Source organism: Eptatretus burgeri, chromosome 14, assembly GCF_056783735.1.
Source record: "Eptatretus burgeri isolate ZD-2024b chromosome 14, Ebu_testis_v1, whole genome shotgun sequence".
Taxonomy (NCBI): Eukaryota; Metazoa; Chordata; class Myxini; order Myxiniformes; family Myxinidae; genus Eptatretus; species Eptatretus burgeri.
This window is the reverse complement of record NC_140974.1, coordinates 73,066,616-73,081,972: the sequence shown is the minus strand read 5'-3', so window position 1 is coordinate 73,081,972 and position 15,357 is coordinate 73,066,616. Positions and strand designations below refer to the sequence as shown.

Genomic DNA, 15,357 nt, shown 5'->3' with positions numbered 1-15,357 from the left:
CGCAACAATATATATATATATATATATATATATATATATATATATATATATATATATATATATATATATATATATATATATATATATATATATATATATATATATATATATATATATATATATATATATATCCATATCCATACAGTCAAACAGTAAATTTTATTTGTGTCAAAACATTTTAGCCCCCATTGTAAATCCACCCCACACCATCACCACGCCCGACCCCACATGTTCTGTCATCATTCAATCGCAATGACAGAGCCAAGTGCACGAGCTGGTGCCTCATGAGATCAGTGTACTGGGAGGAGGGTTGTTCAGTCACTGTCTGGGGAGTGGGGGGGGGGGGTATTGTCCTATTTAGGTATTGTGATAGGAGTGGAGATAAGAGTATTCAGAGCACTGCCTGGGTAGCTTTGATAGTTTACTACCCAGGGAGCTCAGATGGCCAGAGGGCTCAGGCCAGATCATATTTCAGGAAATGAGCGATGAGGTGACTGCCTCGTCTGCCTCAGCCTGGCTACGCCCGAGGAATAGCAGTAAAGACTTAAAAACAGCCACACCCAAATTTGTGAAATAAATTTGTAGAAAGAAGAAAGTCTTTCAGTCCATTCACCTCTCATACATTTTCCTCAAGCTTCGGCAGCCAGATCAGTTTAGCGAGAGGTGAAACGTAGTTCTTGCTACAAATTTGAATGCTGGCTGTTCGAGCACGACCATCTGGCCGGAGACCATCTTTAGGGTTCCGGAGAGACCCTAAAGGTCTCCATGACCTTGCCAACTGACCACTGGGCACGAGGCAGCTGGGAATCGAAGATCTGCACCACATCATCAGTGGTCAACTCCTTACTCTCCTGCCACTTCTGTCGTCGTTGGAGACTTGGGAGGGTAATACTTAATAATGTTAGACCAGAAATGATTGGCAAGGATGTGGCGGTGACGCCAGCGATGACGTGGGTTGAAGCGAAAGCTCACTTGCCGGTTTGTGAGATGCTGGGCAAGATCATGTTCGAAGAACTGGAGATGTTCGAGGGCAGAGAAGGTTTGGTGAAGTTCAGCATCCTCTCGGAAGTTGGTGCCTCTGTCCAATAAGATCTCGTGAGGTTTCCCCCATGAGCAATGACGCAACGGATGGGCATAAGGAAGGCATCACCATTACTGGATGACTATTATGATCCAAAACAATAGGATACACAACATCTTGTTTGAGGATATCTGCCTGGTGTAGTCTTCCTCCAACTCTGATACCAATAATAAGGTCATATTCAGGTGAGAGAGATGCCAGTCAGTCTCCGAGGCATAAATCTTTCCCTGTGCAAGTATCTGGACTTGGTCCGGAAAACTATCGTGCTGTGAGCGTTGAAGCAGAAGATTCTCTATCTCCTCACACCGGTGACAGCTTAAGGTCAGACAGTCTTTATTCGAGGGTCACCCTGTTGAAACACTGCTGTGCAGTCACAACCAGATCGCTCCAAGTCTTGGACTGTGAAGGGTTGGGTAAGGCGTTTATGTCCACTGACAGGATTCCACAGAAGTTCGACTTCCGGAGTTTAGTCACATCCCTTTGATCTATATTTGGCAACTGAGGCCATTGATTGGGAGGTTGCACAAGGAATGGAGGACCATACCTCCAACAGTTATCCTGGCACAGATGGTGCAGATGGAGGACTCGTGTAATGTCGTCCGCAGAATTGTCCTTTGTGTTAACATAACCCCAATTATCGAGAGCAGACTCGAGATAATTGTCTATTTCAGCCACTCGGGTGCCAACAAACAGGAATCAGAATGGAGCCAGTTGAGAACAGTCGTTGAATCACTCCACAAACCCACCTGGTGGATAGTCAAGGTGAGCTTTTTGAGGAGTAGTTGGGAAAGCTGAGCTCCAATGAGTGTGGCAGATAACTCTAATCATGGCATAGATAATCGACGCTTCACTGCAATGTCGGATCTTGCCAGGTCAAAGGTAACATGGACCGCCCATGCACATCCTCGGTACGCAGGGAGGCAACTGAACCATAGATTCGTTCGGAAGCATCGCAGATGATGTGGAGGGTATGAGTAGAAGTAGAAGGATCAGGTCAGGTCAGGTATGGGAGCATGTGCCGGAGCAGCGCGTCGCTGCATCCACTTTCTGCTGGCACTCCAGGGGCCTCCATCTGGCCATCCCCCAGGCAGATGCCTGGCCTATCCCCATCTCTTTGAGATGCTGATCAACCTGCTGCAACCACGAGGTACATGGTCGGCCGATTGGCCTCCTCCACTCATGAGGCTCCTCTCACTGAGAGAATATGGTGAGCAGGATCAGCGTCAGGAAAACTAACCACATGTCCATACAGCCGCAGCTGACTCTTACGGACTATGCAGGTAACAAATCTCATTTGAGTCTCCCTCAGCAGTCGCTCGTTGGATACAAAGTCTGACCAGTGAGAGCCAAGGATTCTCCAAAGAGACCTGGTCCCAAAGAATTAAGTCTCCGTCTCAGATCTCTGGTCAGAGTCAGAGTCTCACATCCGTAGAGCGAGGCTGGAAGCACCAAGAACCTGAATTCGGGCTTTCGTCGTCCTGCACAGGTACCAACAGCGCTACACCCCATGATCCATTGAATCCATAACGCCCCAGGCTCCACCCAGACGTCTATTGATGTCTGGCTCACAGCCAGCAGAGATATGAATATCCCTGCCAAGTGAATCTCTCCATGACCTCAACATCCTCACCACAAATGGGTACAGATAAGATACCAGCATCCAAGATGTCATTGAAAGCCTGGATCTTAGTTTTGACCGAGGAAACCTGTAATCGCAGTGGTTCCGACTCTTCATTCAGCACCTCGAGGGCCCCCAAATGGATATCCATCGTCTCCCCAAATATGACTGCATCATCTGTGAAATCAAGGTCAGAGTCTTGACATTCCCAAACGATGCACCACAGCTTGATCTATCCAATATCCTCCCCAGAATCCAGTCCATATAAGTCCTGAAAAGTGTGGGGGCCAGTACGCACCCCTGACAAACTCCAGTGGCAACTGGAAATAAGTCAGAGATGGTATCACCACATCTCACAGCACTCTCAGTATCAGAGTATAATTCATACATCAGATTGATCAGTTTTTGTGGCACCCCACGAAGACCAAGAATCCTCCAGAGGGCATCCCGATTCACTGAATCGAACGCTTTACAGAGATCAACATAGGCTGCAAGCAGCCCCTGCCGAAACTCTTGTTGGTGAGGACCCAAAGAGCAAGGAAACAGTCAATCGTTGACCTCTTTGGTGTAAAGCCTGACTGCTCAAGCAGACGGTGGCGGACACAATCAAGAATTATCCGAGCAAAGACCTTGCTCGGCACTGAGAGCGATGTCACCCATCAGTAGTTGTTGCAGTCCTGGCGATCACCCTTCCCTTTCCAGAGAGGCATCAGAAGGCCCCTCTTCCAGTCATTTGGTATGATGCCTGTGTTCCAGGCAGAGCACAGAAGTGCATGCAATGACACGAGTACAGCATTTCCACCAGCCTTGTGAAGTTCAGCATGGATGCCACAGATCCCAGGAGCTTTATCCCATTTTAACCGGTTCTCCGCAGACTGTTTTTTCACAAATGAAGGTGGATCACAATTGATTGGAGGGTCCGCAATAGGGATAGAAACACCGCTGACATCCAACACGGCAGCTGGTGTATCAGCTTGGTACAGCCACTCAAAGTAACTGGCCCAGTGGGCATTCACTTTGTCAAGAGCCCACCACCCTCCACAAACTGCAGTACACTGAGGGACGGGCTTGGAGGAATCCCAGCCCACTCACTGCTGGAGCAAGAGTCCTTGAATAGTGGAGAAGGGAATGCATGAATCTTGTTCATGATGAATTGAACCACTTTGTTCCTTTCCACATCAGATAAAGAATCAAGGAATGCTCTGAACCTCAACCTTTGCATCGCCTCAAATACCAGTTTATAAGTGCTGATTGCCCTATTATACCGTTTGCCTTCCAGCACGACATTGACTGAACCATAAGCATCAACCCCTGCCTGCTTCAACAAGCACATTGAAAAGGCTGGCATCTCAAAATCGTCGACCCAAAATTGAGAAAAATGACATTCTGGTGTGGAATTCACCCAGACGAATTACCAAGCGCTCATTCAATAAGTCTTTTCCATAAGATCTGAGCCTTTGCATCGATTGCCTAGTCGAAGACTAGGACAACTGTTTCAAGAGCAAGTCTGTCTGCAATTTCAACACCGCGTGCCAAAGCTGTTGACTGTGTCCATTTCTGTTGGAGAAGCCTCAATAACAGGAAGATCGGCAATAGCAGACTTGATAAGCTCAATCACTATCATGAAAAATTGTATTGAAACCACCTGTCCTGCCACTTTATATCATTTGTCAGCCCTATCAATGAACGTTTTGTCAGTGAAGTGAGAATAGCAGTTCCTGTCGTATCCATATGACGCGTTGACCATGTCAAATCGAGGCTTTGCCCATAACTCTGTGTTCCACCGAAATTTGCTTCTCTGCACTATCGTCCAAGTTCTTCTACCTTTTCTGCACATTCACACGCCTTCTTACAACTGACAGCTGTGACTGGCGTCACTTTTGATGCTTCTGTCACTAATACATGCAGCAAACAAGTAAATTATTCAGAACATACTGAGTCGATCCGCCCCTCACTCGGGCCGCCATCTTCGATACTTGTGTATTATAATGAGCTCTCCAGCCAACCACACCCCCTGTATTCATAATCTGATTGGCTGAGATGAGATGAAATAGTTTGCCACCAACCGTCAAAATTCTATTCATTGTGCAACTTTTGAGCACGACAACAAGTCTATCTATATGCTATGATCAATTTCACAGCTATTTGGTGAAATATTAGGTTGTCTCTTTGACGAGGTCACAAGATTGAACGATAAACGGCCAGGGATCATGGCCTATTCGTTTTTGGGTTGAAAGTGGCTGTGTATGGAAATGCTGATTTCTATCACTGGATTTGGAGGAGGACTTCAGGCATTGTCAGTGCAGCACACTTGCTATCTCTTTTGAAGAACTGCAGTGTCTGATACAAGCATTAACATTGAAACAACAGTTTGTAGTTCTGTTCTTTTGGAAATGAAAATGTATGAAAAATTTTATAACACGATCACTGAGATATTTCGTCTGTTCCCTTTTCACTTGAGAGCAGAGAGCATGACAAGTAGTGCATTGAAGAGCTGGGGTAAGGCAGGGATGTTGGGTATCATTATGTAAAAAAAAAAAATATATATATATATATATATATATTACAATTTGTTCATCTTCTCCATGTACATGTTACATATAATCTTCCAGTATTTATGAATGCATTACAGGAAATCTGAAACACATGTCCCAAGAGAGTTAAATTATTGAGTTAAAATCAGAATATATATATATATATATATATATATATATATATATATATATATATATATATATATATATATATATATATATATATATATATGTATGTAATACATACAAGGTTGGGTCTTAAAGTGAGTTGATTGACCAGAGGCCAGTAATTAATAATACCCATGGACTAGCGAATGTCCGAAGTGGCTGGTTGGGTTGGCCAGTAAAAAATATCGGTGTGAATTTACAGGTACAGTTGCCTGCTAAAGTATTCACCCCCAACCATAAATGCCACGTTTCGATGAATTTTGAATTGTGAAGAAACAATTTTTCCAAAGGAATTAATAACTGAAGCGATCAAACGAAACACCGTTATAGTTGAAGGAGGTCACATGTCAGGAATACCTGTAAAAACCATGTACAAATCAAAATTCACTGGTTGTAAAAGTATTCAACCCCTTAGGGGGTCAGTGCTTGGTGGAAGCACCTTTTGCAGCAATGACTGCCGAGTCTTTTTTGGGTAGATCTCGACAGCTTTGTGCAGGGACATGGTGAAATCTTTACCCATTGTTCACGTGAAAATTGCTCTAGTTCTGCCAAGTTTGATGGGGATCGTCAATGGACTGCAATCTTCTAGTGTCGCCGTAAATGTTCAGTTGGGTTCAAATCAGGACTTTGACTGGGCCACTCAAGAACATTTATTTTCGTCTTATTCAGCCATTCCAGTGTGGATTTAGCTTTGTGCTTCGGATCATTGGCCTGCTGAAATGTGAATCTCCTCCCCAGTTTCACATTCATGGCTGACTCCAACAGGTTTTCATCAATGATTCTCCTGTACTTTGCACCGTCCATTGTCCCTTCTATCCTGACAAGCTTTCCAGTCCCTGCTGATGAAAAGCAGCCCCTTAACACGATGCTGCCACTCCCATGCTTGACAGTGGGAATGGTGTTGACTGGGTTACATGCAGTGTTGGGTTTGTGCCAGATGTAACATTTTGGATGTAGATCAGAAAGTCCAATTTTTCTCTCTTCTGACCACAAAACTTTTCTTCACATGCTTTCATTATCATGAAGATGCAAATGCAAAATTTGTTGGAGATTGTTTCAGGGGTGTGGAATTGTATATAAATTACCAAAAAAAAGGTGCACATGCACAAACTTCATATGGGTCTATGCATCAATCACGCTCATCCACGTTTCTGCTTTACTACAATCTGGTGTAGACTTTAAAGATTCCACCATGTTACTGTTTGAAAAAGAGTGGGTATGCTGGTAAGTACAATGGAATGTAATATTGAGTATTGTTACCTCTGCCACTGAAGGTGAAGGAGGTTATGTTTTCACCCCTTTCTATCTGTTTGTCTGTTTTGTACAGGATATCTCAAATAGTTGTGGATGGATTCGGATGATATTTTGTGGACAGGTTGGGTGTGTGACAAGGATGAACTGATTAGATTTTGGTGAAGATCCGGATCCGGATCCGACTACTAGAATTTTTTTAAGCGATTCTTCACCATTGAGAGATAGGGCCAAAAACGATATATAGCACGATATCTCAAAAAGTTGTGGACGGATTCGGATGAAACTTGTTGGACATGTTGGGTGTGTGACAAGGAAGAACTGATTCAATTTTGGTGAAGATCAGGATCTGGATACGAGAATGATTTAATTTGAAAGTGATTCTTCACCATTGAGAGATAGGGCCAAAAATGATATAGTACTTTATAGCATGATATTTCAAAAATGTATTGGGTCCGATTATGTTCTCATGGATCAGGCATTACGTGGCAGAGGTATGTGCTGTCTGGTGTTGTATATGAAATTCCCATCATTCCACACAATTTCTCTTCTCTGCTTCATTAAATTTGGCAATAATTTAAGTGTGTAACTTGAGTTTTCATGCAGCTGTTGCCATCTGAAGGATGAGTCAAAACAGCAAAATAACTTGACTGTACTAATCACCACTGCCCCCACCCTCCTTTTCCATATACAGCGTTGTACTTCATTGCATTACACATACTGCATTAGAGTCTAATTCTTTCATATTATTGATAATTTATAACATGCTAAGTGATGTGCTTTCTGCTATTGTCATTGTGAATAAATAGGTTTTGGTACTCATCATATTGTTGCGAATTCGCACCCGCCGGCGTGCGAACGGCCACGTGACTCGAATCACGGCACAGCGCCCACCGGACGGACAATTCTGTCGTGACCCTCTCGGACTAACGCCGGGAGCCAGTCACGGGTGGGCCTTTCGGCGTCACCACGATCGTGCCAATCGGCCACCCGCGTGGGATAGGGTTGTTCGCCAAACTCGACCTACCTAAGTACCCACGCGGATGGTAGACCGGGCGATCGCACCTCGCCGCAGGTCGACTCCGGACACGGGCCGCTTAAGCGATCCGTTCCGTGCTATCGGGATAACCGAGCGGTGTTATCGTCGGCCTCGACGGTTCCGATTAATTATCGGGCGTATTAAGCCCACGACGAACCCGTTACGTGAAGCAAGATGGAGATTCAATTAAAGAAAAGACGAAGCGAAACGGGAAAACAGTTCAACATAATGCACATTTATTCCGTGGCACACTGAGAGCACACATATACAGCCAAACAGAATGCACATAAAGCAATTTGAAACAACAACAACAATGCAGAGCTACGACCGACGACGCGAGCACACGGCAACACTTAACGGTTTTACTTCACCAGACTGGCGCCACACACACACGTTTACACCAAACCCCAAAAGAAATGGAAGTCGCGACTTCCCTGATCCTGTCGAGTCCTCCTTCTGCGACCGCAACTCCGAGCCCCTCCGGCGTGCTCCGTGAGCTCGTGCCGCGTGTCACTCGTGTGGTCCGCTCGAGTGTACGGACGGGGTTCGTTCGGCGCTGTTTTCCGCGCTCGCGCACGGGTCAACGAAGCAAGGCAGGAACCACAAGCTCGCGACTCGAGCCAGAAGACGACCATGAAGACCAACCCTCGACTAACCACTCGCTCCAACTCTCGACCAACCAACCCAACAACCCTCAAGGTCCGTCCTGTTCGCCTTTTGTAGCGCGGGGCTCCGCCCTTCGCTCCGCCCCGTTTTCAGCCCCACCTCCCTTGGAGCTTCTTGGAGAAGCCTCTCAAAGGGGGGGCGTGACCTCTCGCTTTCCCTCCACCCCGCGCCGTGCGGGGGCCGGGGGGAGTCAGTCTTGGCGTGGAGCCAGGGAATTATTCCCCCAAAAAGAGGCCCCCACCCTTTCTCACCTTTGATCCCTGCATCGCCCCTCCTCCACACCGAGTGCGGAGAACCTCGACTGGAAAAACTGGCGGGAAAACCCCCGAGCATAGCCGTTGGTTTCTGTTTGTGCCCGGAGATCGTAACCGCACAGGGCCTGCTGAATGGCGAGTGGCAAAGATGTGGTAGTGTAGATGGTGGAGGTGGCGTGGTTGTAGTGTTGTTGGCGCTGTGGTGGGGATGGCGTGGTTGTTGAGATGCTGTTTGTTTGAAATAAAAGATAGAACAGAAAAAAATGGCTAATTCAAAGCGTCACAGCCCGGATGGATCACATAAATTCCCTCTATACAACGGGTTTGGGCTAACTACACATGTACTTCCAGAGATATCTCACCTACGGGACCTGAATGGTGGTTTGCGAATTTCCACAACCAAAACAATATATAGCTATGGTTAGGGTTAAAGTTGTTGCTGATATTGGCTTGATGTCTGGTGTTGGCTTAATGGCTAGGGTGGTTGGCTTGGGATCCGAGCATCCTGAGTTCAAATCCCACTCAGCTGTTGAATTGATACCAGGTGGGGTTGGCTCTGCCTGTCATCCTTCCGAGGTTGGCAAAATGCGTGCCAGCTTGCTGGTATCCTGTGTCGGAGTGGCAACCCATCCAGGATTGTGTCCAATAGCCAGGAGACTGCTTAAGCAGCACCAATGCTCTGCACAGAGTATGGTCCCAATGGATAGATATTGGCTTGAAAGGTTTTGCTCTGGGGTTAGCTGTATTACTGTATTTGTGCTATATCTGTAGGTTCCAGTTAGCTTGGTTTGGGGTCAGTATCTAGAAAAGAAGGAAAATAAACATGCATTCATCTTGCTCATTCAAATAGTGTCTAGACTGTATCAATTTGCGCTTTTGTGAATCCACCAATACATTTATTTTGAACTTCACAGAATAAATGTACAGTGACAACTTCAAAAACCTTCCCCCCAACATTTTCTTGACCCTATTAATAAACCATGCCTGTATATGTCACAATTTACTGTCATGCTTTGTTTTCTGTCCTCAGGGCCCAGTTGTGAGCTTGCAGGAAAAACTTTTCGTGCCAGTCAAGGAGTTTCCTGACGTATGTTACTCGGTCCATTCCCTCATTTCAGGGAAAAATGGGGAACTGTTCAATTTGCATCACTTTATCTTGTCTGGCATTTCATACAGAATATGTTTTTGAGAATTCAAAGTGTGAACTAACTGGTGAAATTTCAAGCTTGCTGCGTTCAAATAAAGATAGAACCTGGTTGAAGGGCCGGAGAGTTAGCATGTCAGCTTGGCGTGAACATAATTCGCTTGAGGAATTTTTTTTATGGATTATTGATCTCGTATCCATATTGTTGATGAACAGCATGTGTAATAATCACTTCTTAAGATGTTTTCTTTTTGATTGGTCATGGAATTAAATACTTTTAAAATGCAGGGCAGGTCAAAGTATGAACATTCTCTTTGGTGATGCAACTTTCTTTGGATTATGAAACCCTTGCTGCCTAATTCCAGAAGTAACGTTGGAAGTTGTGAACAATCTTCTCCGTTTAATAACAGCCGTTTTTATTTATATTTATTTTCCAAATGGGAATGCAACACGTATTAGTGATTCTTGACACAGTGCATGTCCAATTGTAAATATATATTTGCTGGTCTTCAAAGTTTAATTTATTTCAGATGGAAAATTGGACAAAGCCGTTGTTGCACATGGGCATACTGTCACATCCCGCTATTTGCGAGGAATACATTCCTGGAAAATGCCGTGAATGTCTGGGCATTGTTAAAAAATAAAAATAAAAAACTTAAATATGGTATGGTCTATCTAGGCTCATGGAAGAGCAATTACACCGAATAAATCACGTAACAAAGTGAACAGCAAGAGAAAGGAAACGACTACAGCAGGGCAGAGGGAGAAATTAGTCTGAGATGGACAAACCAGGGATGCAGGTAACTGTGAAGGGTAAGGAAAAACGCAAAGGATGGACCATATCGACACTTGAGTAAAATTGTGTTTGACCAGTTTGTGAGTTTTGGCAAGTTCTGAGGAGAGGGAAGAGGCTGCTGCCTGTTTGTCAGAAGGATGAGAAATGTCATGGCAGAGAATGGAGTCATCAGAAAAGAGGTAAAGGATTTTCCAGAGAGTCAGTGAGATCATTGATGAAGATTAGGAGCAATATGGGGCCTAGGACACTGCCTTGGGGTACTCCAGCCTTGATTGGGAGAGGAGATGAAAAGGTTCCGTTGAGAGCTGCACGTTGATTTTGAGAGTGGAGGAAGTTAGTAATCCAAGAGGGGAGTTGGCCTTGGATTCCATAGGGACACAGTTTGGAGAGCAAGGCAGGATGCCAGACTGTATCCAAAGCTCGAGATATGTCCAGAGAGATGGCTCTGATCTCTTGTCTGATTATGGAGGGCCTCCACCATTGTTTGGAGAGGAGAAGCAACATGTCCAAGGAAGAGTGGCCTGGTCTAAATCCGAATTGATGATCTGAGGTGAGGCTGTTGGAGAAAAGGGATGATCTTATGTCAGCTGTAATGATTGATTCCATGACCTTGCTGATGACTGGAAGTACATTAAGCTAATTGGGCTATCGTCAAGGGGATCTGTTTTTGCATCTTTTTATGTAATGCTGTGATATTGGCTGATTTCCAGTTTCCCAGGTGGATATAGGAGACAAGTTGTGAAGTGTAAAAGAAGAAAAAGAAATGCAAAGCATGAATGTCGAAGCAGGTCGCACTTTATGATCCGTGAATATCGGGGTCTGACAGGATTCTATAAGCAATCATTTGCAATCTCACGTAAAGACTATAATTTTTGGGTCACTATTCTGATTAGGATTTGTGGTTAGTTTGGGAAATGGTGTCGGTGGAAGGAGCTTGGGGTGTGACCCAGGGCAGAAAAAAATAGGTTTATTGGAAGAAGATCTTGCACAAAGTGTAGAATTTCAGTGGATTCAAATTCACAACCACCTCTCAACTCCGAAAACAATTGTGAAGTGCATTGCAGGTAGTGATGATTTATCATTTTGGTGATATTTTTGCACATGTACACTAGTTGAATGTGTAGCAGCACTTTTTTCTGAATGGAAAAGCTGACAACAATCTTGAATTTTTTTTAGTATCATTACAACAATATAAATTTTACAATCTTGAATTTGGACCTCCTGTGGCATATTGTTCTGAAGCCCCACCCATTTCCTTTATACAGTTCAACTTTGTTGGTCGAATTCTCGGACCCAGGGGACTCACAGCCAAGCAACTTGAAACTGAGACTGGCTGTAAAATCATGGTGCGAGGGCGGGGTTCGATGAGAGACAAGAAAAAGGTTGTTCTTCCACCCTGCTTTCACTGGCTCATCTGTTCTTCCATTTGTATTGCTGTCCATACAGTTTTAAATACATATTATTTTGTTCTCAACAAACATCCATCAGGAGGAACAAAACCGTGGCAAGCCAAACTGGGAGCATCTTAATGAGGACCTCCACGTACTCGTCTCTGTGGAAGATACCAGAAACCGTGCAGACATACGACTTGCCCGTGCTGTTGCAGAAGTTCGACAGCTTCTCGTGCCCTCTGTAAGTTTATGCATTCGTATGCAGCCTGTGGCTGCTTGGTGGAATCATTTTCTGGGGGCGTGGCTGTGCTGCTGATGCAATGCCCCCTGTTACCAGTAAGCTGGTACTCATTTTGCCGACCTCAGGATGACAATCTGTCAACCATTCAACGGCATGACAGGAGCTTTAACTCAAGACTCTGAGATCATAAGCCAGCCTCCTTAAATGTTTCTTTTACAAAGTCGAGGCTTGTGGAGCTAGAACATAGAGTGGATCAGGACATAACAGAACAAAAGGAACCGTAGAAAGAGAGGGGGAAACACCAACAGCAGGGTTGAAGGATCAAATTGAGGGCGACGTGGAGAAATGAGGGTTATGGCAGGACACACAGGGTGGACAAGATGGATACGGAAGCCCAACTCTCAGGAAGAAGAAACTGAAAACATGAAAGGTGGGCTTGGAGGTGGATGGGGTTGATGGGGGTGGAAAGATTGATCATGTTTTTGAATGGGGATGTTCTGAGATTTTGAACAGTTGTCTTGAAGACTTGAAGGGGAGCATGAGATTGAAGAGAATGTGGAAGTTGGTTCCACAGGTGGGAGAAAACAACAACGAATGAGGAGTTGAGCAGTGATTCTGGATTTTGGGGGTTTGACCAGAAGGGGGTTGATGGTGGACTGTGTGTGTCCTGCAGAAACCTTAGGGGGGGGACAAAGGAAAACAGCAAAGGGTGCAAGACCAGAGAAAGGAGTTTGTAAAAGACAAAGAAACCACCGACCTGTCTGCGTTGGGAAAATGATAGGCCCATTGACTCGGCTTCAGCACGGGAGATTCCAATGATCTTGAAGGCCTTTGTTTCCATGGCGTCAAGTTCAGCACGGTGTGAGGCAGTGATGCCAGCTCAGAGGGGAGTACTCCATCAATCTGCAGATGAAGGTCTTGTCGGTGAAAAAATGTTCATGTGTGCCAAGGATGTGATTTTTACAATGAAGGATGCCCAGCCTGTGATTGGCTTTGGAAGCCAACTTAGAGATGAGGAATGTCATGGTAGAGGGTGGAGTCATCAGCAAAGAGACAAATGTAATTTTCCAGTGTCAGGTAGATTTTTGAAGATTGGGAATAGGACTGGGCCCAGAACACAGCTTAGGGGGAAGCCTTGACAGGGAGAGGTGCGTGTATGCGTGTACATGAGACCTTAAAAATGTATGTACATGAGTACATCTTCAAATATACATGAGGACTTAAAAACAATTTGAGCTACGTGGAGAGAGAAAGATGGTGGTGATTTCTGGATGGCTGGAGGACGTGACCTGTAGAATGGCCGGTGCTTATGACAGACAGACAGACAGACCCACAGATACGAACTCAGCTTTATATATTAGATACAAGCAAAGACAACCCGTCGCTTCACTGATGGGAGTGTGAAGGGGAGGTGGTGGAGAAAGAGGGAGAGAGGGGGAGGGAGGCAGAGAAGAGGGAGGGGAAGCGAGGGGAGTGGAGAGGAGGGAGGGGAAGCAAGGAGAGAGGAGGGAGGGGAAGCGAGGAGAAAGGAGGGAGGGAAGGGACATGAGGGGAGAGGAGGGAGGGGATGGGGAAGCGAGGACAGAGGAGGGAAGGGACGTGAAGGGAGAGGAGGGGAGAAGTGAGGAGGGAGGGGAAGGGAGAGAAGGGAGGCGAGGGAGGGGAGGGGAAGCGAGTGTACAGGAGGGAGGGAGGGGAAATGAGGGGAGGGGAGAGGAGGGAGGGGAAGTGAGGGGAGAGGAGGGAAGGGATGCGAGGGGAGAGGAGGGAGGGGAAGGGACGTGAAGGGAGAGGAGAAGCGAGGAGGGAGGGGAAAGGAAGAGAAGGGAGGCGAGGGGAAGCGAGGTTACAGGAGGGAGGTAGGGGAAGTGAGGTTACAGGAGGGAGGTAGGGGAAGCGAGGGGAGAGGAGGGAGGGAAGGGAAGCGAGGGGAGAGGAGGGAGGGAAGGGAAGCGAGGGGAGAGGAGGGAGGGAGGGGAGGGGAGACTAAGGAGGGAGGGGAAGCGAGGGAAGGGAAGCGAGGGAAGGGAGAAGAGCGAGGAAGGGGGGTGGAGGTGGGGAGAGCGACGCCTCCAAATGTTGCTATGCACTGCGGGAGGGGGGAGGGGTGCGAGGAAGGGGGAGAGACAGAGAGGAGAGGAGGGGAAAAAATTATATTGGTGAGGGATGGAGGTCGTGTTTGCAAAGAGTGATATGTTATGCTTAATGACTGAACATGTATATATATATATACACACACACACACACACACACACACACACACACACACACACACACACACACACACACACACACACACACACACACACACACACACACACACACACACACACACACACACACACACACACACACACACACACACACACACACACACACACACACACACGAAGCTTTTCGTGCTGCACTCTTCAGGGTAAAAATCGCAGCAAGTGAAGAATGAAGTGAAGGTGTGTGCTTTGTACGCAGGTCTCAATAAGGTAGACGCTGATTGGTTCGGCCGTAATGACGTCACGGTTAATCCGAACGCCCATTGGTCGGCTCATCATCTTCGCCTCGAGCTCCCATTGGCTGGAGCAAAGTTTGCCGATGATTCACGTTTGCAACCACATCCTGGGGAGGGGGGAGGGGCCTCCTCTAAGGTCCATTCACCATTTGTTACCGTACCGCCCTTGATCTTTCCATGCTGAAAGAGACGCAGAGATCGTACAAATTCCTTTTGACGACATAGTATTGGATCGGTGGTAAGGATGAAGGTTGCTTCCAACATCCGTAAATGAAACGAGCTCCGACCTCGGCTCGATATCCTTAACATCTCTGCATTGTACTGGTCTGCACAGAGAAGGTTGGCAACCAGGTGCTGTGCAATAGCAGATGAAGCAGGTACAGTGGCCGGAGGTTGCTGGATATTTCTGCATGCTCGCACTGGTTGTGTTTCACCCTAACAATCTTTCTTCAAATCGCCAAAGGGATGTGTTGTTTGATCCGATCAGCCAATCTTAGTGTTGTGCGGCCCACGTACCGAGCTTCACATCGGCACTTAAACTCATAAATAACATTGCTGGTTTGTGAGGTGGGTAGCACATCCTTGTTGACTGAAGTCAGCAAATGGCGAGAGGTAAAGATTACTCAGGGTTGCACAGCCAGAAACGTGTTGGACACTATGTTTGATTT

The 15,357-nt window shown here is 46.1% G+C and overlaps 1 protein-coding gene across 3 annotated transcripts in view; it reads left to right on the top strand.

The window, feature by feature from the left end:
- The window catches only part of LOC147013611 (KH domain-containing RNA-binding protein QKI-like), a 73,489-nt gene that overhangs the window by 12,687 nt on the left and 45,445 nt on the right, over positions 1–15,357 (top strand). For all 3 annotated transcript variants that reach the window (XM_085855555.1, XM_085855557.1, XM_085855556.1), the window contains exons 3-5: positions 9,642–9,698; positions 11,817–11,933; positions 12,040–12,183. In XM_085855555.1, the coding sequence (XP_085711681.1) occupies positions 9,642–9,698; positions 11,817–11,933; positions 12,040–12,183 (318 nt within the window). The remainder of the gene's footprint in view (positions 1–9,641; positions 9,699–11,816; positions 11,934–12,039; positions 12,184–15,357) is intronic.